The sequence below is a fragment of the Podarcis liolepis genome (assembly GCF_965112155.1).
Source record: "Podarcis liolepis genome assembly, chromosome: 3".
NCBI lineage: Eukaryota > Metazoa > Chordata > Lepidosauria > Squamata > Lacertidae > Podarcis > Podarcis liolepis.
Window position 1 is genome coordinate 92686404 of NC_139557.1, and position 24426 is coordinate 92710829.

The 24426-nt window shown below is 41.4% G+C and overlaps 2 protein-coding genes across 5 annotated transcripts in view; one reads left to right on the top strand and one right to left on the bottom strand.

Moving 5' to 3' along the window:
• Positions 1 to 67: 67 nt before the first annotated feature.
• Positions 68 to 24426, top strand: part of ENAH (ENAH actin regulator) — a 152474-nt gene continuing 128115 nt past the window's right edge. Inside the window, exons 1-2 of one of the 4 annotated variants that reach the window (XM_083496055.1) lie at positions 68 to 188; positions 19236 to 19312. In XM_083496055.1, coding sequence (XP_083352181.1) covers positions 19275 to 19312 — 38 coding nt within the window. In that variant the 5' untranslated portion in view covers positions 68 to 188; positions 19236 to 19274. The other 3 variants (XM_083496063.1, XM_083496064.1, XM_083496053.1) reach the window with 3 other exon arrangements.
• SRP9 (signal recognition particle 9) lies at positions 8332 to 13430 on the bottom strand. Its single transcript, XM_083496172.1, has 3 exons — positions 13237 to 13430; positions 12499 to 12567; positions 8332 to 9586 (listed from the first exon to the last, which is right to left on the bottom strand). The coding sequence occupies exons 1-3, from the start codon at positions 13306 to 13308 to the stop codon at positions 9467 to 9469; spliced, it is 261 nt and encodes an 86-aa protein (XP_083352298.1). The 5' UTR covers positions 13309 to 13430; the 3' UTR covers positions 8332 to 9466.

The following is a 24426-nucleotide window of genomic DNA, read 5'->3' on the forward strand; positions in this document are numbered from 1 at the left end:
GAACACGGCCGGCAACAGAGGATTCTGGGAGGTGTAGTTCTTTGGGGGCCTCCATGTAACGGTAGGGGTGGTGTGTTGGGTGCTCCACCTGGGTTCTCAAAACCTTCTTCATCCTGCTGCCCGAGAAACGTTATGGCCGGCGGCGGGGGAAGGTAGCTGCTGGGAGCACCGCAGAGTTGGAAACCAAGGTCGTAACGCGTGTCGTTCGGCGAAAGTCTTGCGTTGGGTTGTTGGGTTGGACAGCAGCTTCAAGACCCGGGATGGGTTTGTTTTCGCTGCTGCGTGTAACGCGCTTCAAAGGCTCTGAAGGCTTCTTTTCTTTTGTCTTAGGACACGACACATCCACCACTGCTCCCCACACCAATTTGAAGCACCTGACTCCCCCCCCCCAAATAATCCTGGGAACTGTAGAGTTTGGCAGTTCTGTGAGGACTAAACTGCAGTCCCCAGGATTTCTTTGGGGAAGTCATGTGCTTTAAATGCACTTTAAAGGTGTGCCGTGGGTGTGACCACATAGTGAAGCGATGCACGCCTTAGGCTGTGTACACATTGGTGTTTACTCTTGAATCTGTAGAGTTGGAAGAGACCACGAGGATCATCTAGTCCAACCCCTGCATTGCAGGAACCTTTCACCCAACATGAGACTCAAACCCGTGACTCTAAGATTAAGAGTCTCGTGCTCTGCTGACTGAGTTATCCCTCTGGATCCCACTGGTTTTTGAGTTCATGTTTGCACATTACCCATGGTGCAGAGCTATCCTGTAGTTTAGTGAGAAATGCTGATGTTGTGTTTTCCCTCAAACCAGCTTCCATTTGAAAGGAAATATTTGAAAGGAAAATGACTGTTTCATGTGTAGGAGTCGGGGTTGGGAATTCAGGGGCAAGGAAACCAAAGAGGTAAAGCACATCACTTGAGGACATCCCCACACCCCTCTGGTGTGTACCTCAGCATGCAAATGTGACTTGAAACACAGAGGGGAAATTACCTTGATGCATTTTAACCCAATACTGTAATGTGTTCAGAAATTGCTTTGCATAGGATTTTTTTTCGGCCTGGAGGCTTAATACAGTACACTTCCATTTTCTCCCACCTCTATAAGGAAAGTTTGTCCTGTTCTTGCTACATGTTAGATAATAAAGGATAATGGTGATTGGAAGAACATAATGGGGAGGGGAAGATTCAAAGGGCTATTAAAAATGGCATGTATGAAAGGGGATGGAAGAGTGTGAATTAGGTGGCTGTATGAATGTATAAAAGATGAAGTGAGAGGTCAGGTGGAAGAAGTCTGCTTTCTGATAAATCCACTGAGTTACAGGGCCCTCCCTCAACAGAGTTGTGCATGTAATTTTTTCAGCATTGGGGCCCAAAGCATCCTCTTAAGCCCACACGAGGGGAAGTGAAAGAAAAGCAGAAACCGACACAGCTCTGAAGCTGGTTTGTGCAGGTCAAATGAAAGAACAGAAAATCCATTGTGTCAATTGTCCACTTTAAATCAAGCCTGTATTGGGTGGTGTTCAGAAATGGCAGACTGAAATGAACGTCCCCTGCAAATATATGGCTACGTACCAGTGTTCAGAGCCTGCTGGGCAAAAGCTCAACCTGGCTGAACATGGTTATTCTAGCATGCATATAAAACCCATTGCTGCTAGTGTTTATACTCATTCCATTCTCTTTAACAGCTAACAGTGGCTTTTTACTGAAAACACATACTGAGTTGTCGAAGAAATCATGTCAAATGAATTCTGGTATGCAGCAAGAAAATAAACACGTAACCTCACTGGGGTTATGAAGTGCAGAGGAGCTCTAGTCTCACTGTGCAACAGTAGGGTTAAGCATATTTCATAGAGTCCAAGTATTTAATGACCCAAGTTTCCACAGCTTCATTTGTACCAGAACTAATCTTCATATGGTTTGTGTTAAGAGCACATTTTTCTTTGTACCTTTACATCCATTCCACATGAACCTCCCACATAATATAGTGAGAGACTATGGCTGTGTACACATTACCATTTACTCTGACTCCAGTGCACTCCCGTGGCTGGTGTTTAAACAAAACAAGTACACAATCCAAACGTATATTGTAGCATCTTGCAAAATACTGTTTTCCCTCATAGCACTTCTCATCCAATTTGAAAACAAGCTGTGGTTAAGCTGAGGTGTGTAAACTTTAGATCGCTGTTGCAAGTGTACAGATGACAGTGCATGTGCAGATGAACAGGAGTTTCGGAGGGTTGCAGACAGGGGGAAACAAACTGGGTAATGTGCAAGGAAACAAATACGGTAGTTATGTGTACAGCTACATAAGACACCACTTGAAACACAGTAGGAGGGAATGGCCTTGTTACATTTTAAACTGCTAAAGTGTATGTGCCCTATATACATGTTGCTAGCTGCCAGCAGTAAACACAGTACCTTTTATTCGTTTGTGCTAAAGGCTTTTTGAAATTACAGCATCATAATTAAATACATTCCATCTATGGGGAGTACATATCCCAACCATCACACACATAAGCAACTTGCATGCTCCTCTAGACATTATGCTTAAGTTAATAATAATAATAATAATAATAATAATAATAATAATAATAATAATAATAATAATAATATACCCCACCCATCTGGCTGGGTTTCCCCAGCCACTCTAATCTAATTACAGTAACCTTTATACTAAATGCTATCAATGGTAAACATGGTGTCATACCAGCAAAATATAGTGGATATGCTTAGGAGCACTCCTTAGTGGGTCTGCCCGATTTTTGCATGATAGTGCATAATTACTTGCCATCTTTTCATAATGCCAAGCACCTCTCACTCAACTTCATTGTGATTAGGGATGGTTAGTAAAAAAAGATAAGATGTTGACGTTGATTATGACAAAAATAATAGTAGACCCTTGTTCTTCACCCTGATGTATTACATTTCTTTTTGCAGTGGAATATTTATATTTACCTTACCTTAATATGAAACAGTCAAGACACAAGTTTAATACATTAGTGATAAGTACACCTAACACGGTTATTTTGGATATGCATCCCACCCTATCTTTAGCAATGCAACTCAGGTCAGAATCTCTTATTCTGTCACCCGGCAGGAAGCAATGTATTCTTAGAAAACTCACCTTCAAAGTGTGATTTCTCAGCACAGCACAATCTACACAGTAGCAAGCTTGGGGGACCCCAAAGACTTACAGAAGTACAAAAAAAAAAATAAAAAAAAATTGGGATGAGCCCAAAATAGCAGTGAGGATTGAGCATGTTCAATGGGCACATAATGCTGACTGCTAGAGGAGGGTGGGATGGAATGGTGTATCCTAGAAAGGGGCAGTCAGCTTGCACCCTGAATTGGAACACTCCACATCACATTTTGTTATATGCCTCACTTGTAATAAGATAGTTTTATAATTCTGGCTCCACTGCAGATCTTAAAGTTGGATAGAGGCAAAGTGCTATTATTATGTGAAGCTATAGAAATATGTTGCAGCCCTTAATAAAATTATTATTCCTTTAAAGATCAAAGAACTTCTAGTAGCAAATTCCCTGTAATTTATTTATCATAGAATAAAACTGAGCACATTCAGTTATGTGCAGAATTCATAAATCAGTGTCAATGGAGTGTTTTACAAATAAACTGACTTTATCCCCCCACATACCCCAATAAATCATTTACTTATAATAATAATTTATTATTTATACCCCGCCCATCTGGCTGGGCTTCCCCAGCCACTATGGGCGGCTTCCAAAAAAATATTAAAATACTGTGATACATCAAACATTAAAAGCTTCCCTAAACAGGGCTGCCTTCAAATGTCTTCTAAAGTCTGGTAGTTATTTTTCTCTTTGACATCTGGTGGGAGGGTGTTTCACAGGGCGGGTGCCACTACCGAGAAGGCCCTCTGCCTGGTTCCCTGTAACTTGGCTTCTCGCAGTGAGGGAAGTACATTGTTTGGAAGTACATTAAAGCTTCTTTTGGTGCACTGCATTTTCTAATGGGACTGCATTAGAATTTGTAAGGCGACTCAGCCAATTCACTTAAAAGTTGTAACTCCATCTTCAAAGTTTAGTACTTAAACCCTGCTATTCCTTGGAAGTAATGCCTTCCCAAACCTTTTTCACTTATACAATTTCTTATACTTGGCCCTTTCTAAATGTATCACACTAACACATCACTTACTCAAGAAAATGTATAGATTTCATAAACATGCTGACTGTATTTAAAAAAAACAACAACTAGGTAAGCATTTATTCATGTACCTATTCCCATTTTTTCCTTAACCTTCAGGCATCGTTATTGTAGAAAATCTAACCTGCTGCTCTCTATTTTCCTAGGGTTCCTTATGTAAGCTTTTCACTACTTTGCTAGAATGACTTCTGCATCCTCATATAAAATTAAAGGCTTAGAATGCTTTTTATAATCTATTTCAATGGAATTTCAATCCATAGTAAGTACATAAGATTAGGCATTCATCTTTGTACACTCCATCCAAGATTTAGATTAGGTGAGCAAACAAGATTTCACAAACTTCTAGGTATTATTCTATTTCAGTTGTTTTCAAGGGATCCTGTGTATCTTTGTTTGTCTACCTTTAGCTTTTTTTCAGATCTCTCTCACCCACTCTGGTTTTATATTGTTAGATCCTGCATATGGATATTTCTGAAAAATATACAGTTATGTAAGGTCTGGATCTATGAGGGTGGTATCACCTTGTCCCTTGACAGATAAATATTTGATACAGAATTACTGCATATTGTGACAGTACATTGGAAGACTTAATTCAGTACAAACACTGAAGACAGGGTTTTTCAACTCTTTCAAAGGCATTTTAAGCATCTAGGAATAAGGCATCTTTAAAAAAAAAAAATCACATTATGCCTCATAGCGATCAATTGTCAAATGCTTTATGTTGCCTTTCTTTGCATGCCAACTTGACTACTCTTCTTGTTCACCTGTGGATGTGCCAGCATGAAAGGTTTTAGGTGTGGTACGAGATACGGTAATTAACACACGTCGTTAGCTAGCTCAGGGCAAAATTTGGTATACAAACATGATCATTCACTGGTGTCAGTTTTCCTTATATGAATTCTTAAAAGTAATTTCTTATCAGGATCAAACTACAGGGGAATCCCCACTTATAACAGGACGCCTGTGAGTGGGGATTCCTCCATTCTACCTCCACCCCGTTTAGGCGCTGAAAGCAGTGCATGAGTCAGCAGGAGCCTTTGTGATGATCACTTGAGAGTGGGGAGAGGCTGTACTGCAATAAGTACTTCCTCATGATTAGAACACACACACACACACACACACACACACACATCTCTAGGACCTCTGAACTCTCCTTCCTGCATTCTGTAGAAAAAACATGTTTCCGCTTTTAAAAAACTAATGGAATTTCTTATATTTGTACAATCAATTTCCATGACTATGGTCAAGTCATCTAACAATATAAAAATAACATGTAATAGTATGAGACAGTGCATAAAACAAAGCACAGATAAAACATCAGGGAAGGGGGGGGGAGTAATAAGAAAGGCCTTGAGGTTATTTCTAGCCTGGCTAGAATGTGGATTTTTAGGAAGAAAATGACGCCCTAGCAGGCAATTTTTAAACTCTTCATTGAGACCTTCATAACCATTGATGGACCAATATCCCAAGGTCTCCATTTGTATATTCACACCTGCTTTTGATTTTTGGAGGGGATGTTACTGTGGGTGTCAGGAGGCCATTAAGAACACAGCACTAATATAAAGTCTACTGTTCTAAAAAATTCTAAGTGCCTGGTTTTGATATAAGGTATGCTGACTAAGTAAAACCCATAATTACTCCGATATATGCCCTTTGTCCCCCTAATCAAGTAGACCATGCTATCAATGCTTTGCATTGTACCATCCCCACAAATATAGATTTAAAAAAAAATCAGAGGAAGGAAAAATTAAGCCCAGTTACATATTTCATAAGGTGTGCTCTTGATTAGATGTGATAATACTGTATTGATGAACCACTTTTTAACTGCAGCATTACGGCAAGGATGACTCAGATGCTTTTAATAATCATTGCATCTAGCACATGGTAGCCTCATACAGAATTGAGAAAAGGAAGTGGAGCCAGTTACCAATTAGGATCCTGAAGAAAGTGAACAGTAGATAACCAGCTAAACAAGTTCACTCTGTTATACGAAATACGCAGTAGCAAGCTGCAATTGTAATTGTGCTAAACACATCCCCTATGTGCCATCATAGCTACACGTTTATAGGATGCTAGTGGCTTTTCAGTGTGAAATATGGTTGCCTAGTCCTCAGCATTCTCTATAGATGAAATCCCAAACACAATTATCTGAAAAACCACCACCACTACACACCATGAAGGTCTGACTAAAAATACATGGGATCAAGTAGAATAAATGAAAATTTAGGGAAACAAGAAAAACAAAAGTAGCCATTTTCTAGGAAACACATCCACCTGTATGGTGCTACTAAGATTATATACTTTCAGAGCCTCTAGTATTTTAAGAATAAAAGAGCATTTTAATAAAAAATAAGAGATCAGTCATTTACCATTCATTGTCACTCAAACCTGAGTCTGAGAAGAATCCTTTGCATACACAGTACTTGGCTTTTACAAGCAAATAATTGGCCATGTTCCATCAGGGTAAGTCATAAACAAGTGCATGTTGCTGCTCTCTTACTTAGTGTGAACAGCAGCAACCAACCATGATTTCCTCACCCAAATAAACCAGAATTAGGAAGCCAAGAACAAACACTGCTCATTCACAGTAAGATATAGAGCACAACCTTCCTCAACAAGGCATTAGGCAAAAGCTGAAATACAACCCTTGACTAGAAAAGGTTTTAACTGTCATTTGAGTCATGTAGAAGTAATCTATCTGCCTATCCAGCTCCTTAGAACCTGTATGTTTGGACTTAACACTAAACTATGGTTTAATGTTTACATGGTCAGGTCAAGATATGGGCTTGGCTCATTCTCCCTCCCCCAGCACAATCACAAGAGACAGTATGATCACAAGAAGCAGTATGCATGTGAATACCAGTCGGTGGTAAACACAGATAGCTAGTCTGCTGTTCTGCTCAATTCCTGCTTTTGGGTTTCCCATAGGCATCTGGCTGGCCACTGTGAAAACAGGATGCTAGAACGGATGGCCTGATCCAGCAGGTTCTTTTTGTTATGAGAACAGAAGGACCAAAAAGCAAAGAGGAGATCAAACTCAAAGCATGATGCCAGTTATTCCCATCTGCTTGCATTTATTTTATTCCATGCTCGCAACTTTTCCCTCTTCCTCTCCAACGTTTGCTCAGGCTTCACCCACCTCAGAGAGGAAAGGTAAGAAAATGTAGTCCATAACGTTCTGTGTACACAAGGCAAAGGTATGGCTTGCGCTCATTGTACAAACTGGTGTGCACGTACAGAGAGTAAACGGGCTGCATAGTTCAATTTTTTAATACAGTGGTACCTCTGGTTACATACGCTTCAGGTTACAGACTCCGCTAACCCAGAAATGGTGCTTCAGGTTAAGAACTTTGCTTCAGGATGAGAACAGAAATTGTGTTCTGGCGGCGCGGCGGCAGCAGGAGGCCCCATTAGCTAAAGTGGTGCTTCAGGTTAAGAACGGACCTCCGGAACGAATTAAGTACTTAACCTGTGGTACCACTGTATCAGGGTTTTACACAAGCAAAAAAGAATATAGGGTACTTTAAATGCGGACTGCGGGCAGCGCTGTGGTCTAAACCAGAGCCTAGGGCTTGCTGATCGGGTCGGCGGTTCGAATCCCCACGACGGGGTGAGCTCCCGTTGCTCGGTCCCTGCTCCTGCCAACCTAGCAGTTTGAAAGCACGTCAAAGTGCAAGTAGATAAATAGGTACTGCTCCAGCGGGAAGGTAAACGGAATTTCTGTGTGCTGCTCTGGTTCGCCAGAAGCAGCTTAGTCATGCTGGCCACATGACCTGGAAGCTGTCTGCAGACAAACGCCGCTTCCCTTGGCCAGTAAAGCGAGATGAGCGCTGCAACCCCAGAATCGTCCGCAATTGGACTTAACTGTCACGGCCCCTTTACCTTTAAACGCGGACTATGACTAGGTTCACTATGTTGAAGAAATCGGGGAAAACAAGTGCTTTAGTAGGAAGCTTATGGAAGGCAGCTGGCCTTTGAAATGGTTGCAGTATTAATGCTGAAAAAATAAGCAAACACAAGAATGAACCTCTCTATAGCACACCAACTGTAAAAGGTGAAAATGACTGGAGTTCAATCCCGATGAGAAGCACAGATTTTTATATTAATGCAATATAAATTCTGGAGAAAGGCAACATTAGGAGAGGCAGTGGTACTGGCAAGTATTTTATTTTGCTGATCTCATATCAGCACTTGAAGTGGCATCAGACAAATCACCATGCTGTATGAAGCATACTTGTGTAACCAACACCCCCTTGTTATTGTTTTCTACAGCATATGAGGACAATATGAAAAGACTGCTTTCTTGGAAAAGAGGCATCATGAAAACGGTTATGATTTGACACTAAGTACATACATACAATTTATGTAGTAGCTAAGCTTTCCCTCTCTCAACTGCTGTATTTAACAATATGTAATACCACTCATACTGTAGCACCAATTTTAGTGTTTGGTGATTATGATACCTTTATAACAACAGAAACATTTAAAGCTTAAAAAGTGAAAGCAATGTGGTAAAGGACATTTTAAAAACTTGTACAGATGTTTTAGCTGCAACAAACCACATTGGGCAAATCCAGAATAAGACACTCCAAATAAAGTCCTGAATCTGTTTCTGTGAACACTTGCATGTCATGAACAGAAGTTTATTCCTTATCAGATTTTAGATAACTACTAAGTAGTCGATATATATTGATGATTTTCAGGCCAGTATCAGTTTTTCAGATCCATAAAATGTTTATACACAGGCTTAGCTGTATTGCCAACTATTTATTTTGGCAATTTTAATCTGTTTTGGAAGATGCTATCGCTAACTCAATATATCCATACATAAAGGCTTATTATCACACCCCATTTCTACATTAGTAATTCATTGTTCTTCTCACTTTAGCCAACACAGCAACATAAAATTCATTAAGAACAAGCAAAAACTCTATGATAGCATCTTGAAGTCCCCTCAGAGGAGCACACTTGCTTCCTCCCATTTATTTTTAAGCAGAGTGCTGAGATTTACAAAAGAAAACGTACAAATCTACCCTAACATATTTTAACCTTCAGTATTGCCAGCAGAGGATATACTCTTTTGCTCAAATTAAAAAAATAAATAAAGGCTTTCAAATGAAAGCATATAGTCCTCTCACCACTCTGAAGTGGAGCCTGAAAATCCTTACAAAACCCCCTTTACAATCCACTTTATGCCACACTTCTTCTGTTGAAAAATCTGCCCAAATCCAGTGATATTTTCCTCCTGTGAAATATGACTGGAGCATTCATTTTATTTCCAGCTATTCAGTCTGTTTCCATGACAACACTGCGGGATTCTTTGGCTACCATGAGTCGCATTAGTTGACTGTGGAATTTCTCTATCTTCTTTACATCTTGAGCCTGGTCTGTCCTATAGAGCAGACACTGAAAGAAAAAAAGGGTGGGGGAGATAATGATAGCTTTAATTTTGATTTACCCAAGACATCAAGAAGATGCTTTTTAGAGAATGTTGCACCAGAAATAAAAGATATTGTGCTATATCGAACAACATTTGTTTTGAAATTTGTGCCACTGTATTTTGAGAACACACAACTTTTCCCACAGTCCAATTTTGGTTTACAATGCATGGTACTCTAACGATAGAAAATACCTTTCACTTAAGTTGTTGCAAGGATGGTAATGTCAAACAGTTACTCATCCACACTGTTAGAAACACACTTCTCAAACAGCACATGCAACCCAATGAAATGCAGATTTACCTAGAAGCCCTACCAAGTTTAATGAGGCTTTCTCACAAGTGTGTAGAGAAGTTGTAGCTTAGGTATTAGATAGCGTATTATAGCTGAAATAGAGCATAAGGACACTTTTTTAAAAGCTGTCCATTAAAATATGCCCTTATTCCTACATTTTCCTACATTCCTAGCCTGTGAAAAGGGCAACTACTTTGATGTTAGGGCCCGGTTTGGCTGGGGAGGGCGGGATATAAATAAAATTTATTATTATTATCATCACAGTGCTTTCAGGGAAGTTAAGAAAGCTGCCTAAGGTTAGCTACCTGAACCATGGCTCCAACCTCAAACACTATTTACTGAGTGGAAGTAAAGATTAAATATAACTGTGTAGAATCTTTCTCCAGAAAACGTACCTTAATTTTCTTATTTACCTGAAGTCTTAGCCCGAGACACATCTGTTTGCCTTCAGATATGGGCCAATGAGCATGCAACATGAGGCATTCCAGACTCATAATGTTGGCAGGAAAAAAATATTTCCATTTCTTCCACGAGAGACTCATTTCACCAAACACTGTATTCTTAATTTCTGACCCGTTTTTTATTAAAAGACAACACTTCTTTTAAAAGCAGGTTAACTATGCAGTGTGATACATCTTTATTCAGATGTAAGTTCTGCAATATTTTGTGGTGTAGCTAACAAATTTATTTAGAAGCAGCTAACAAATTCTGAAAAGCTAACAGTAAAACTGGAACAGAACCAGTTTGTTAAAACTGGACTTGTGAACACAGCAGGTTATGGAAAGTCTTAAAGGGGGACCAGCCATTATTGTTTCTAAAACAATATCCCAGGTCTTGGTTTTATACAGGTGCAAAAAGAGCCAATTTAGCACATGTTTTGCAGGTACAATAAACATCACAATTTCATTTTATTCAACTTTTCTGAAACAAAGCAGATTCTCATTTCTGTTCAGTTGTTAAAAAATGACGACGACAACAACAGCAAGAAGCTTGGTGCTGCACTACAATGATAGCTTTCAAAGGAGCGGTGTAACAGTTAGCCTGCTAGCCAGGATAGCAAATACCAAATGATTGGGTCAAACAGAAATAGCCATCACCTTGATTTGTGAGTTTCAGACACATCTGGCTTGCCACTGTTAGAAAGTAAAAGCTGGACTACATGGGACATGCAAAGGATTTTTCATATGCCCTTCAATAAAAAGCTAACGAAGAACTAGAACTGGCCATCCTATGGACTATAACGCCTAATCGTTTTAGCATTCTTTGAGTAAACTCAAAGAGCTTTACATATAGAATACACAGGAATTACATTTGTTAAATGTACTTTACTGTTAACATACTGTTAACATACTGTTAAAGTCATTTCTAATTATGTGCTGAAGCTTTAGTAGTTTTTTTTAAAAAATTGTATGTTGTTGAGTCCGAGATTAATATTTCACTAATTCCGAATTTTAAAGTGCAATGCTTTTTTCTGAAAGCTTAATGCCCCACCTAGTGTGGTGTAATGGTTAGAGGGTCAGATGAGGATCTGTGAGATCAGGGTTCAAATCCCCACTCAGCCATGAAGCTCACTAGGTGACCTCGGGCCAATCACTGCCTCTCAGCCTAACCAACCCCACAGCGTTGCTGTGGGGATTAAATGAGTGAGAGAACCATTTACACCATCTTGAGTTCTATGGAGGAAAAGGTGGGATATAAATGTGACTGGGGACATATTATTATTTGCAATAAATAAAAATAAATAATCCCATAGCCATACCTATATATGGAAGACTTAAGGAAACGGTTTGAAGGCATTAAAGATGATAAAATAATTTCTCCATTGAGCATTTAGGGTAAACTTTGATCTACAATAGGAGATGCCCCAATAATCTACCAACTTTTTAAATATTAGATGCCAGTGTTGTTCAGGAATTCTAAGAAACACCACCTCCACACACACACACACACACAAATGTAGTTCTAAAATCAGCGGTCAAAATCAGTGTAGTGCTGTTTTGAAATGTTCCACAATTGTGATTCAAAATGGCGTCTAATAATATCCAAATATAGATGAAAAATTGCTCCTTGAGCTCAGGTACCATCAAGCATAATATTGTTATGATAACATAGGAGGCATCCAAATGCATTGTTTGTTGTTCAGTCATTTGGTCGTGTCCGACTCTTCGTGACCCCATGGACCAGAGCACTAAACATCTACTTTCAGTGGAGGAATGTCAAAGGGGCAGAGGCTGCTTAACTCTTCATCTCACCATTTGCCTGTGTAGCAACCTTCCTGATTAGCCCCACCCCCTACATACAAGGGATGATGCAAACCAGAAGGAAATAAGCTCAAGATAGGGAGTGAGATTTGCATAGACCAATGGAGGAACTAATAAAGTACCACCTGTGTTGCTGCAAAAACCACCACATGCAGTTTTCAGCTGAATATATTAGAGACTATTCGTCCAAATAATATAGTTTGGGGATCCTTTTTGGCCCAGAGGGCCAGATCTTTATCTCCCCACCCCCACAGGTCAACTTTGGCAGATGCCCCAGACATTTCCCAGCCTGCCCAAATCAATAAATTGCAGGAGCTTTACTTACAACTACATCATCTGTTACTTTAATGCACAGATTACCATCACAGTGCCGATATTTCAGTACCACACGGACCTGAAATGAAAGAAGCAACATCTTATGGGTGAATAAATGGCTGTCATCTTCGCACTCAAAAGCACAGAAGCATAGTTTTTCAGTCCACCTGTGAAAATAGCTCTGCGGGGATTAGTAGTCCTTTTATTCATTTTACTAACCCGTTTGCCCAAACCCATTTACCTTAGGAGTCATTTGATTCCTAAAAGGAACGCACACCAATTAATCACAGGTTTCTCTGTCTGCTCACAATACCTTCCCAAATCTAGACCGGCCTCTCGAACTGGAAGAATGTGACTGGGCAAAGTTCGCATGAATGCTTACAACGCCATCTTATATGGAAACCACTACCCGAGGGATATTTTCCTACAGCCATTTAAATGTTTCTTTCCCCAAAAACCCGGGGTGAGAGCCGTTCTGGTCGTAGAGAAAACCTAGCAAAACAATTTCACAAATGAATTCAAAGGAAAGAACCTTAAAAAATAAACCACATGAAGACTTTCAGGATCACAACTACGAGCTCTGGACGTTTTAGTCAGACCGGCGCGCCTAGAATAGACGTAAATCAAAGCGAGGAGCTATTAGGTATTGCAAGATCCTGGCAGATCTTGTGGGCGAGACATGCGATCAGACACTCCCTCCCGCCCCTTCAGCAAAAGCTTGCGAGCCTCCTCGCTTCCCCCAAATTACCTTCATGGGGTCGGACATGTAGAGTTTCTCGGCCGCGCGGGTGAACTCCTCCCAGGTCTGATAGTGCGGCATGGCTGCTCCACTTCCCTTCGGACCGAGAATGTACAGCTCAGCGGTCTGCAGAGCGGGCAGCAAGATGGCTCGCCCAGGCGGGCCGGATTCAAGCAACGGGCATCGCCATTGGCTTGAGGGTGCGCGCGCGCACCAATAGCGAGCCGCGTTGTTCAGAAGTGGCTTACTCCTCTTTTCCCACCCACCCTCCACCGCCTCTTCCTGCGCCAAAGGGAATTCGCGGGATGGAATGCTGCCATAGAGAGGAGCAGAGAGGCTTCCGGAGCTTCGCCTAGCGAGGAGCTGCATTCACAGCGCCCCGCGATGGCCGGTAGGGGGTTCCGCAAGTCTTGCCTCTGAAGCCGTTCAAAGACGGCACTCTTTTTTTGCCAAGGAGGGAGGGCGGCCGTTGGTCTCTGCTCGGACAATTCAGAAGGGGGTGCAAAGGGCGAGTAAGAATCCCGTTTTTCTTACCTTCGCTCAGTATTCCCCCCGCCAAAAAAAAAAATCCTGGGAACTGTAGTTCCACCCCAAGCTACAATTCCCAGCACCATTAACAAAAATTCCAAGATTCTTTGGGGAAAACCATGCGCTTTAAATGTGCGGCTTTGGATGTGACTGTAACGAACTAGCAGTGCTGCATCTTACAGAATGGTCTTTCATGTAATGTGGCGCTTGATATAGTATAAACGGGACAGGCAACGAGGCTGGCCCATAGCTGTCAAGTGTCCCTTATTTGAAGGGACAGTCCCTTATTCCAGTGCCATGTCCCGCTGCTGTCCCTTATTGAAGGATGTCCCTTAAATGATGTCCCTTAAATTTCAAAGGAAGCAGCTCCTCTCCCTCACTCCCTGCCGGCCAGGGAGGAGGAAGGCTCCAACTGTGTTGCTTGGCTGTGTTGCTCACCCAATAAGAAGTCTAAGAACGACAGGGGGGTGGAGCTTGCATGCCTTGTGTGTGGCTAGTTAATGCAAGCTGAGGGGTTTTTTGAATGCTGGACGCCATTTTGTTGCACGTGCTGCTGCAAACTTTGTAGTGCAAAGCCAGGCCAGGGAGCCATCTTAACTTGAGGCTGCATAGGCCTTGTGGTGCATGTGATTCAGATTCTATTCAGTTGAACCTCTGGTTACAAAGTTGGTTGGACAGTGTTCTCGAAGCTACCCAGCATGAGTTTGACCAGACTGCAGGAGGACAGGAAGACTGAAGTGCCTGGAACAGGTGAGGCTGCAGGTCCCTTATTTTGGCTGCTGGTCCCTTATTTTCAAGGCTGCTGGTCCCTTATTTTCAAATCTGTAAGTTGACAGCTATGGGCTGGCCTAGCCTGTGCCATTTCTTGTGATGTGCAGTCAGCCACTCAAGGTTGTTCAACTGCAAGGTAGAGGACATACATCCGCAGTCTAAATCTAAACTTCATTGCGGTCATTTTTGCTGTGCAACTTACATGGGAGTAAAAATAAATGTACACAAATGCTCACACAGGCTAGTTTGTTTTTCGAAATACGGTACTTGGCATTCTAAATCTTAGTAGCCTTATTGTTAAAGAGAATCTTGCAGTAGGTTTGGAGAAGTTGTTGGTTGTGCATATGAGAGACAGCAAAACTAGGGGTGGGGTGGGTAGAGGGAGAAAGCTGGAAAAGGTAGACATTTTGGGAAGAGGGACACACACTCTGAAGTGAAGGTGCTTTTATGTTGCTCAGCTTATTAAAACTAGCAAAGAGACAAAAGAATTACTCCGTTGGGTTTTGAAAAAGAAATTGTTTGATTTTTCCCTGGCTAGAAGATTCCTCATTAAGCAAGAACTTACATGACCATCTACAGAGGAGAAACATTTTGTTCTAAAAATGTCTTTTTAAACCGCTGAATTTGAGATGTTCTAGATCCAGCCACATCTATTTCAAAGCAAAGGCTTGAGTCAGAAGAGGCACTGTAGTTTAGCCAATAGCTGAAATGAAAGCTGCTTGCTTCAGCAAGAGGCTGAAGGTGAGACAATTTTTAGAGATCCTAGCTTTCCTAAAGTCAGTAAAAGCTAGCTAAAATTTATTGGAACAGCAGGAAAAATATTCAAGCTTTTCAGATTAAAACAAAATGTGAATGCATAGATGGGCAAATGTTGCTCCATAATTACAAATATAGCAAGCATTATTTGTCGTTTCTGCCCATTCTTAAAAAAAAACTTCTATGATTGCCATCATATAGCAAGCAAGAATAGCAACCTTCTATTATCTGCCTTAGGGGAGATGTACTTAAAACCCAGAAGTTCCTGATCTGAATTACAATGGAAACTGCTGTTTTAGATTAGCCAAAATGAGCAAGCCTCAGTGGTGTACGGCCAAGTAAACAAGAAGCAAAGCACCCCACAGAATAGCTCAGCAAACCAGAAGTTGAATTCTGCAGAGTAGCAGCTCTGGACTCTCCAGCTAGCAGCAGAATAAGCAAAATAAGAAAGTGCAAGCCATGTGTTTATTGCCCGCAAAATGATGGAATGTGGATCAAAGGGTTGTAGGAATTGTGGGAGAAGGTGTGCTGTTATTGTTTTTTCCGGCATTCTGGGGTTGTTGCTTGTGTTTGGGTCAAGAATGCCACCCAACTGTGCTGCTAATACTAATAGATTGTTACTGTGGGCCAGTTTTTGTGGTGCTAGGTATTCTGTTAAGACATTATTAAATGATGTGCAATAAAATATACTTTCAGTTTTAAAATATCCAGGTCAAACTATACATTACACAGAAAACAGTGTAATGAAAGCCCATTAAAGAGTAATACTCTTAATTGCTCCCCCCGCCCCGCCAACAGTACCCAGAACTCATGGAGTTTTATTTGGGCACCAGGTTAGCTGAATCTGGGCTATTACAATGAAAAACACTTAAAATCAATGAAGCAACACACCATCCCAGTAGCAGAAAACGTAAGCAGCACCAGTAACCAAACAGCATCATTAGTCCATCAACAGCCTGGGGAAATGGACATTTTTATCAGGTGCCAAATATGTCAAAGAAGACTCGAAGTGGACCACGGTGGAGAGGGTCACATAAATGGGGAGTCAGAGCGGAAAAGGCCCTCTTGCTTGCCATTGTCCTCCGAGTCTCCCTCAAAGGAGGGAGCCAGAGATGAAGATCTAAGGGTAGGTTCATCTCAGGACAGAAGAGGCATTCCTTGCTGCCTGCTCTCTCTTCTATTTCTCAGAGGGCAGGTGGAAATTATGGCCTATGGTTTGAGAGCCCAGCCCTCATTTGAGTTGATGTTCATTTGTGTAGTTTCACCCCCTCAGTGGTGCCATCACAATGAAACCTTGGCCAGTTTCAAGCAGCATCCTTTGTAATGTGGAGTTATAATGTGATTATAATTGTTGCTATAATGCCTCTAAGCCTGAGCAGCTGCTGTTTACACTTGTTATTGCTCAGACATATATTATGTATCTTACCTTTGGCTCTTTTTTTCTGCCTGCTCACCCTCCTGCCAGGCAATTAGATGCAATTACACATTATGAGAGAAATACATTTGTCTCACAGTGCTAACATGGGCGCTGGAGGCGACATTTGCAGGGAGAACTGGTGAGGGAGCAGGGGGTGCTTAACCCTTCCCCTGCCGGCTGATTCTTCCCTGCAAACTACGGTTTCATGAATCCATATCCAAACAGATTCTTGGATCGGAAGAAGCCCCTTATATGTTAAGAGAGAGAGAGAGAGAGAGAGAATGCATCACCAAAAAGGAAGATCAAAGAGGACTCAGATTTGCATAAAATTGGCATTTTAGAACTAATTATTATACTAATACAATACATCTCATCCTAGTTAAGGAGACAAGCCAGGTGTGTATCCACTCAGTCAGGTGCTAACTGTTGATGGGCAACTGATTTATTTATTTTAAGCATTTTTTTCCTGAAGAGAAAGGCTTCCAGAGAGGTTTTACAAATGTCATTGCTAAGGCACTGATAACTTGTAAGACCACAGCTTTCCATTTTTTTCATTCTTTACTTTGAAACCGGACAGCCCTTCAGACAGAGGTTGCTTTCAAACAGAGGAGTGCACTCTGAAAAATAGGACATGCGGCTACCCAACCAGAAGGAAGACTGGGTGGGGAAGAGGACTTTGTAGTTGAGGCACAATGGTTATTAGAATCGCTAAGGAGGCCACCTTCCGACACTGATTTTTCCCTCCTTATGCGTGTTTCTGAGAATTCCTGTTTGCTGAGGTAATATATAGTTATTGTTAGGGCTTTTTCAGGTGGAACTTGCTGGAACTAGGTTCCAACACTTGTCAGGTGGGCGCCATTGTCGTTCTAAGAGAATGAAGGAGGTGTTCATGGCACTGGTTATTGTGATCCTGACATTAAAAGTGCAAGTTATACCACCAATATTTTACATTGCAGAATAGCAGGGGTATAGTTCCGATGACCATCCAACTGTTGTGGGGTTCCAAATCCCATCAGCCCTAGCCAGCGTGGCCAGTGGTCAGGCATGATGGGAATTGTAGTCCAGCAACATCTGATGTATGTGTGTCACAGGTTCACACCCCGGCTGAGCAGTGTAGTTCGGCCCTGGCCCAGCTCCATGTTTGAGGGGGCACTAGATAGAGTGCCCTAGGGTGAGACCCCTCTTATGTTTGTAGGCCATCTCTGGTGGATGACAGCCTGCAGGCAACAGCAAGGAGTGTTTTGAAGTGAGGAGTATCTGGCCGAAATGGCAAGTTCTTTCAGCTTCAGGAGAAACATAGCTCGTTTTTAATAGGCTGGGTTTTATTTTGTTTTGTTTTAACCATGTGCAAGTGTTTCCTGATCTTCTAAAAGCTCTGCCATATTTATAGTTTTGTGGGTTTTGGTATTGGGTGTACAATATATGTGCCTGTCCCATCCTCCCTGCTCCACTCCCAAAAGCATGAATTTATGTCGCCTGATATGGCTTAGTTTCAAAATGAGAGATGTTGTCTGAAAGTCACGTTCCTTCTTTCTTAAATGGATGGCATTCCCTCTGCCTACAGAGCAGTTGATGTTTCTCAGGGAGGAAAGCAGGGCACACTGACATTTTAAAAATCACTCTTTTCTTCATGGATGCTGTAAAAAATCCTGGTTTGGGGGAGGCACCAGCCCTACCACTTAAAAAAAGATACTAGCTCCTAATGCCTCACAGTTGTGTTTAATATTTCTGAAATCCCAGCTGACTTATCTGGGCCTTGGCATTAAAAAAATCTCAGAGACAAAGCACATTGTAAAAAATATTTGCATCAGTGAGAAGGGTTAGCTTCCTCCCCCATCCCTTTCACATCAGCTTTATTAACAACTAGAAAATAAACCCTGCATATAGCTCCACCACTGTCTTAAAGCAAAGCAACACATTTTTCTCCTGTGATTTCCATCTCAGGTTGTGTGATAGTATCACAGTCATTTAGGTCCTCTCACAGGAGAAGAGAAACAGGTGTCGGGCGTTCGATCAAAAGCAAGTCTTTAAACCCTTTGGGGTTCATTCTGCTCTTGTACACCTAATAGCTCTCCTATACCATCTATATTATCTTCTATAAAATCTGCCCAGCTATAGCTTGTGCATCAACTGCATCTGTTTCTGAACCAAGATAGCCTGGCCTCAGTGACCCACATTTTAGCATCACTTCAGATTGATTACTCTTTGTTTTCCTTGAAGACCGTCTGTAAATTACTGAGATGAAAGGTATCTCTACCTTAGTTAGAACTAGGATATTTCCTATCAAGCATCTATTTCCTAGCTATCTTATTTTTCCCTAAACTCCAAGTCTCCGTGTGCTTATATCCAGGGTAAAGTGTGCTCCTCCAAAAGGGATTCAGTATTAAGTTAAACTTCTGCAGAACATTTTAACTCTAAATGCCAACACTTAAGAGGTCATACAAAGGTGTTTTCATGTCCCTATTTTCCCATATGCTCCATACCACACATAAGGTATGGTGATCCCTTATGTAAACTTATTCTGGTTATATTTCAGCTACCTTTGCTCTGCAAGAGAAGAAAACAGTGCCTACACATGCCTATAGAAAAGTGTCATTTTGAGGATATTGCCAGGTAAGAAGGTACAGGATTGTAGCTTTAGAACACAAATAATCTGTATTTAAATGTATGTGGTCAGGGGAATGTGGTAGCAATATATGTCCCAGTTAGAAAGAATGGTTGAAATGATCTTTCAGGTATCCTGGTCCCAAGCTGTATAGGGTTTTATATGCCAAAACTAGCATCTTGAACTTAGACTGGTAGCTAATATTAGGCTGTGCAGTGTTTGGCTTTGATTTAGGACGAAGTTTTAGGAATACAGTGTTGTATTCCCACAACTCAGTGAGTGTGGATCTGGGTCCTTGGCAAAAAGATAGTTTGGCAATTACTACTTTCTCATCCTTCCCCTGCCCTACAGTTTCATGCAGACGGATCATATGCCTATTTACTCAGAAGTAAGTCTCACTGTGTTCAGTTGCGTCTACACCCTTGTAAGTATGTACAAGATGCATACACTTGCAAGACTTTGCCTGAGTACAGCTGCACAGTTCAAGTCTCTTGCACTAGGGCAATCTGGAAATACTGAAACTGTGCCAATACAGGAGCATCTATGCATAATCTTATTTATTTTGAGCTCTCTTTGGCAGGAGATAGAATTACTCTCTTAAAAAACTTATAATTGCATAAACAGATCAGCTCCTGCTGAAAGCCAGTGAATGTTTAACATTAGTGAGGTTTTGTGCCTTTAAAAAAATCTCTTTCTGAACTTGTTATTGCAGAGAAATTAAATATTCAAAGCCTTGGGTGGGAAGCGTGTGTGAAGAGAAGCCTTCATGAAACTCATGCATTATGTATATGGGAGGGGATTCCCTCTTTCTGAATATGTATTTCAGATTCTGGCAATCGACTAAGTAAAATCACTTCTTTCCATGGTAGTGAGTATTTTTAACTTCTCTTGGAGAGAGAAAAAGCAACTCCCTCAAGATGCTAGTGGGGGGAAAGTACTAGCTTTTACAGAAATTAGGCTAGTCTTCTGTCATCCTGAATATTTCCAGAAACCTGTGAGTTTAGAAAAAAAAAATTCCTAGGGTCACTCTTCAATACTGGGGTGAAGGGTAAGCATTTAGGAAGTGTGAAAGACTACCCTGCAGGTAGCTAAGTTTCCAGTACAGTGCCATCTAATTATTTTCCCTTCCGAAACTTTAGCGGTTTTAGGAAATTGTGTGATCTGTGGTCCTTCAGGTATGCAGAAGGGAGTTTTAAAAGTCTCTCCTGAAGGATTCTCCCCAACAACTCAAAGAAAGTGACTGCATTCAGTCCTGAATTGACAACATGACCCCATTTTAAGGTTTTGGAATGTACAGTAATATGTCACTGAGAGACTAGTTACATTCCCATGAATCGCCTTCTTCAGATGAAATGCCAAATTAGAACACCTTGCTGTTTCTCTGTTTCCTTAAATTTACATTCATTTGCATATGCCCGCCTCTCATGAGATCGCATATGGACAGTATCTTATGCTTCTTCCATTTCTTTGTAGTTAAAGATGGCAAAAGGCTTGTCGTAGATGCCTTACTGTAGCTGCCTTTTCTTCTTGGCTGGAGTTTTCTGCTGGGAAATCTGAAACAATAATTTGCAGGCTTGTGAACCAGGTCTCCAGCTAGCTCCTGGGCTAAAGGTTGTTCAAAACAGGACTTCTGCTTCCTTATATGATAACCAGTTGATACTGATGTCTTAGGTCCCTTCTATAACATATGGTGCATTTAACACACTGTTTTGCTGCTACCCACCCCCAGGAATCCCAGGAACTGTAAAGTACTGGGAATTGTAGCTCTGTGAGGGATCTCCTAACAACTACATACTATGATTCCCAGAATTCTTTGGGGCAGGCCATGATTGTTAAAGTGGTACAAGAGTGCTTTAAACATACAATGTGGATGTGACCTTTGTGCTCCCCAGCTCCCCCAGCTGATAATAGATTTGAAGCATCTTAAATGAGGAACATCCTCTTAATATCCCTGAACTTTTAACATTTGTTAACCAAGGCTGGATCTAGACACCTCAAACAAGCGTTTCAGTTAAACGTGCTGTAAATTTAAACAGGGAAAACAGGTAGAGAAAAACGGGAGTCCACATCGCCATCTGGTGGCATAATGTTATACTGCATATACAACACATATAAATCGCTTTTTCTTTACCAATCTAGCTGAGTCCCAAGCTGTCCTCCATTTTCCCGCATAATGATTGTAAAACAGCAACAAGAACACAAGAATGCTGGCATACCCCGCCCGTTGGTCTGAACCTTTTGCTTTTACTTATTTAAAGCAAGGATTACAGAGAGACAGCTAACCAGCATCGCATTTGCCAACAAACATGAACACACAGTTTCTGTGAACTAAACTCCCTGCGGAAGTGTGATGGATCATGAGGTTTCCATTTTTTGGAAGACTGCTGCTTCTCATTATCAAATCTCTGTGATCTCCAGTTTTCTGGAGATCTCTCTAGGGTAGTGTATAATGTTCTTCCTCCATTTCTATTGAGACAAGTGGCTGTTTTACAGGAGGACAAGCTCCTCCTGGAAGAGGAACGTTAATTTGCTTTGCTGGGGATGACTGCCGGTGAAAGACTGACACCACCCTCCCCCTTTAACTAGAAAACAAATCCCAAAAATGCAATAATCTGCATAACATTCCCATGTTGTTTTCTTCCAAGAAACTGCGGCAGCTCCTCATATGCAGTGCACATGTAACACCAAACCAAAGCAGAGAGTCCAGAGCTTGAATCAATATTCCATTTTTTGTTGCTGGAGCACAAGCAATAACCAAACTGGTCCCCTAGGGAACCACGTAGCTCTGAAACCTGCTGCCACAAGTGGTGGTGATAGCTACTAGCTTAGATGGTTTTAAGAGGGGAATAGCCAACTTAACTGAGAATAGCTCTATCCATGGCTGTTACCCATGATTATTAAATTGATACTATAGATGGGTATGGTAGCATGCAATGGAATACAAGCTGCTGGGAAGCAGCAGTGAGAGAGCACTATTGCTTGTAGACTTACCAGACTTCTGTTTATATCCTGATTGGCCACTCTGGGAGGCAGGAACCTGGGCTAGAGGCACCTTTGGTCTCAGCTAGCAGGGTTTTTCCTACGGTTTAGTTGCTAAAAGTCCCCCTTTCAAAATCTTTAAAATATTGGTAGCCTTAGACTAGGTCACAAGGTCAGCCCATACAAAGCTGTACCACAATTTGAGAACCAGACATCCCTTGGAAAGTAGTGAATGGGCAGAATAAACTTGAGATATCTGTAAGAAGCATTTTCATCTGCATTATTTATTTATTTATTTATTTATTTATTCATTCATTCATTCATTCATATATACCCTGCCCATCTGGCTGGGTTTCCCCAGCCACTCAGGGCAGCATTGACAAAACATGGGAATCCATCAGTGATGTGCAGTCAGTGGACTAGAAGGACTAGGCTAGTCCCCTAAATGTTCCCCTGGTGCCTCTTTCCCAAAGCCCAGGAAGCTTCTGTCCGGCTTAGGGAGGGAGGCGTGATGCTCATGCGCGTGACGTCAAACTCTCTCTCTCTCTCTCTCACACACACACACACGCATCACCCTCACAAGTTGGCGCTTCTGACTCTAACAGTTCCTCAATGAAAAATTTCAACACACACCTCTGGAATCCATAGGAATTAGTTTAGCACAGTGATTGTCTAAAAATTGTACCAGGTTGGTTCATTAGTCGCTGTGGCTACTGTGGTGCAGGGTATAAATCACAGCTACACTATGCATTTAACACATTCTTATATCACTTTAACAGTTATGACTTGCCCCGAAGAACCCTGGGATCTGTAGTTTTAAAGGGTGCTCTTTGAGGGACAAACTACAGTTCTCTGGATTCTTTGGGGGAAGCCATGTGCTATTGTTGTTGCTTAGTCATTTAGTCATGTCCGATTCTTCATGGCCCCATGGACCAGAGCACGCCATGTGCTATAAATGTGCTATAAATGTGTTTAAAATGTGTGGTGTTTGAAAACTGTAGTTTGTTATGGGTGCTGGGAACTGAAGTTCTGTGTGGGGTCTTAATAATAATAATAATAATAATAATAATAATAATAATAATAATAATTTATTATTTGTACCCCGCCCATCTGGCTGGGTTTCCCCAGCCACTCTGGGTGGCTTCCACCAAGACCAAAAATACACTAATATGTCATACATTAAAAACTTCCCTGAACAGGGCTGCCTTAATATGTCTTCTGAATGTCAGATAGTTGTTTATCTCTTTGACATCTGGTGGGAGGGTGTTCCACAGGGCAGGCGCCACTACCGAGAAGGCCCTCTGCCTGGTTCCCTGTAACAACTCTTAAGCTACAGTTCCCAGTATTCTAGGAAGCCATGGCTGTTAAAATGGTATGAATGCTTTAAATGTGTAATGTGGATGTCAACATAGTTTCCCATAGTTTCCCATGCATAGTTTCCCATGCAGAACTGAGAATTTCTTTTTCTTTTTTTAAGTGCTGATAAAGAGAAAAACTAGCCACCACATACGCATGTAACATGGAAAATTGTGTGGTTTTTTTAATCACTAAAAACTGGCAACCATTTACAGTAGGCGCTAATGTGTAAGAATTCTACTAATCCACAGCCCTTGTTAAACAAACTTGAGTTTGCACTGTGGCGCTCTAAGGTGAATTTTCTGTTACAAGATTGCCTGGAGAAACTGGAGAACTGGATTCTGAGAGCACAATAAGGTGTCTCTGCTGATGAGAATATTTTGACCTCCTAAAAGTCCATGATAAGATGTGGTTAGCAAATAGTGGCATACATCTGTTTAAATGGAAACTGGAGGAACCATTTTGGAGTGAGATGAGTTTGGGGGACCTATTCTGCCCAGGAACAGCCACATCCTAATTCTTAAGCATAACAAAGACCATGGAATGCCTTTCCCCCAGGAGTAGGTTTAATTCAATACCCCATAAAGCTTGTTATGTATTCTATTCACTCCTCAGAGAAGTATCATGAGGGTTAATTATTTTCCTGCTCTGACTCACAGTGATTCTTGTGCCAGAGGATTCTGGCAGGGAGTGTAATCCTAGTGATACCCCCAGTAAGGAAGCCATTGTTAGCAATGCTCTCGAAGAAGCGCTAATGGACCCTGCTGCAGAAGCTAAGAGCTTTGGC

Excerpts from the sequence above, each read along its gene's own strand:
- SRP9 (XM_083496172.1), bottom strand. The coding sequence starts at position 13,308 with ATGCCGCACTATCAGACCTGGGAGGAGTTCACCCGCGCGGCCGAGAAA. Across the intron at positions 12,568-13,236 it reads ACATGTCCGACCCCATGAAG|GTCCGTGTGGTACTGAAATA; the intron begins GTAATTTGGGGG and ends CTTTCATTTCAG. Across the intron at positions 9,587-12,498 it reads AAGTAACAGATGATGTAGTT|TGTCTGCTCTATAGGACAGA; the intron begins GTAAGTAAAGCT and ends TTTTTCTTTCAG.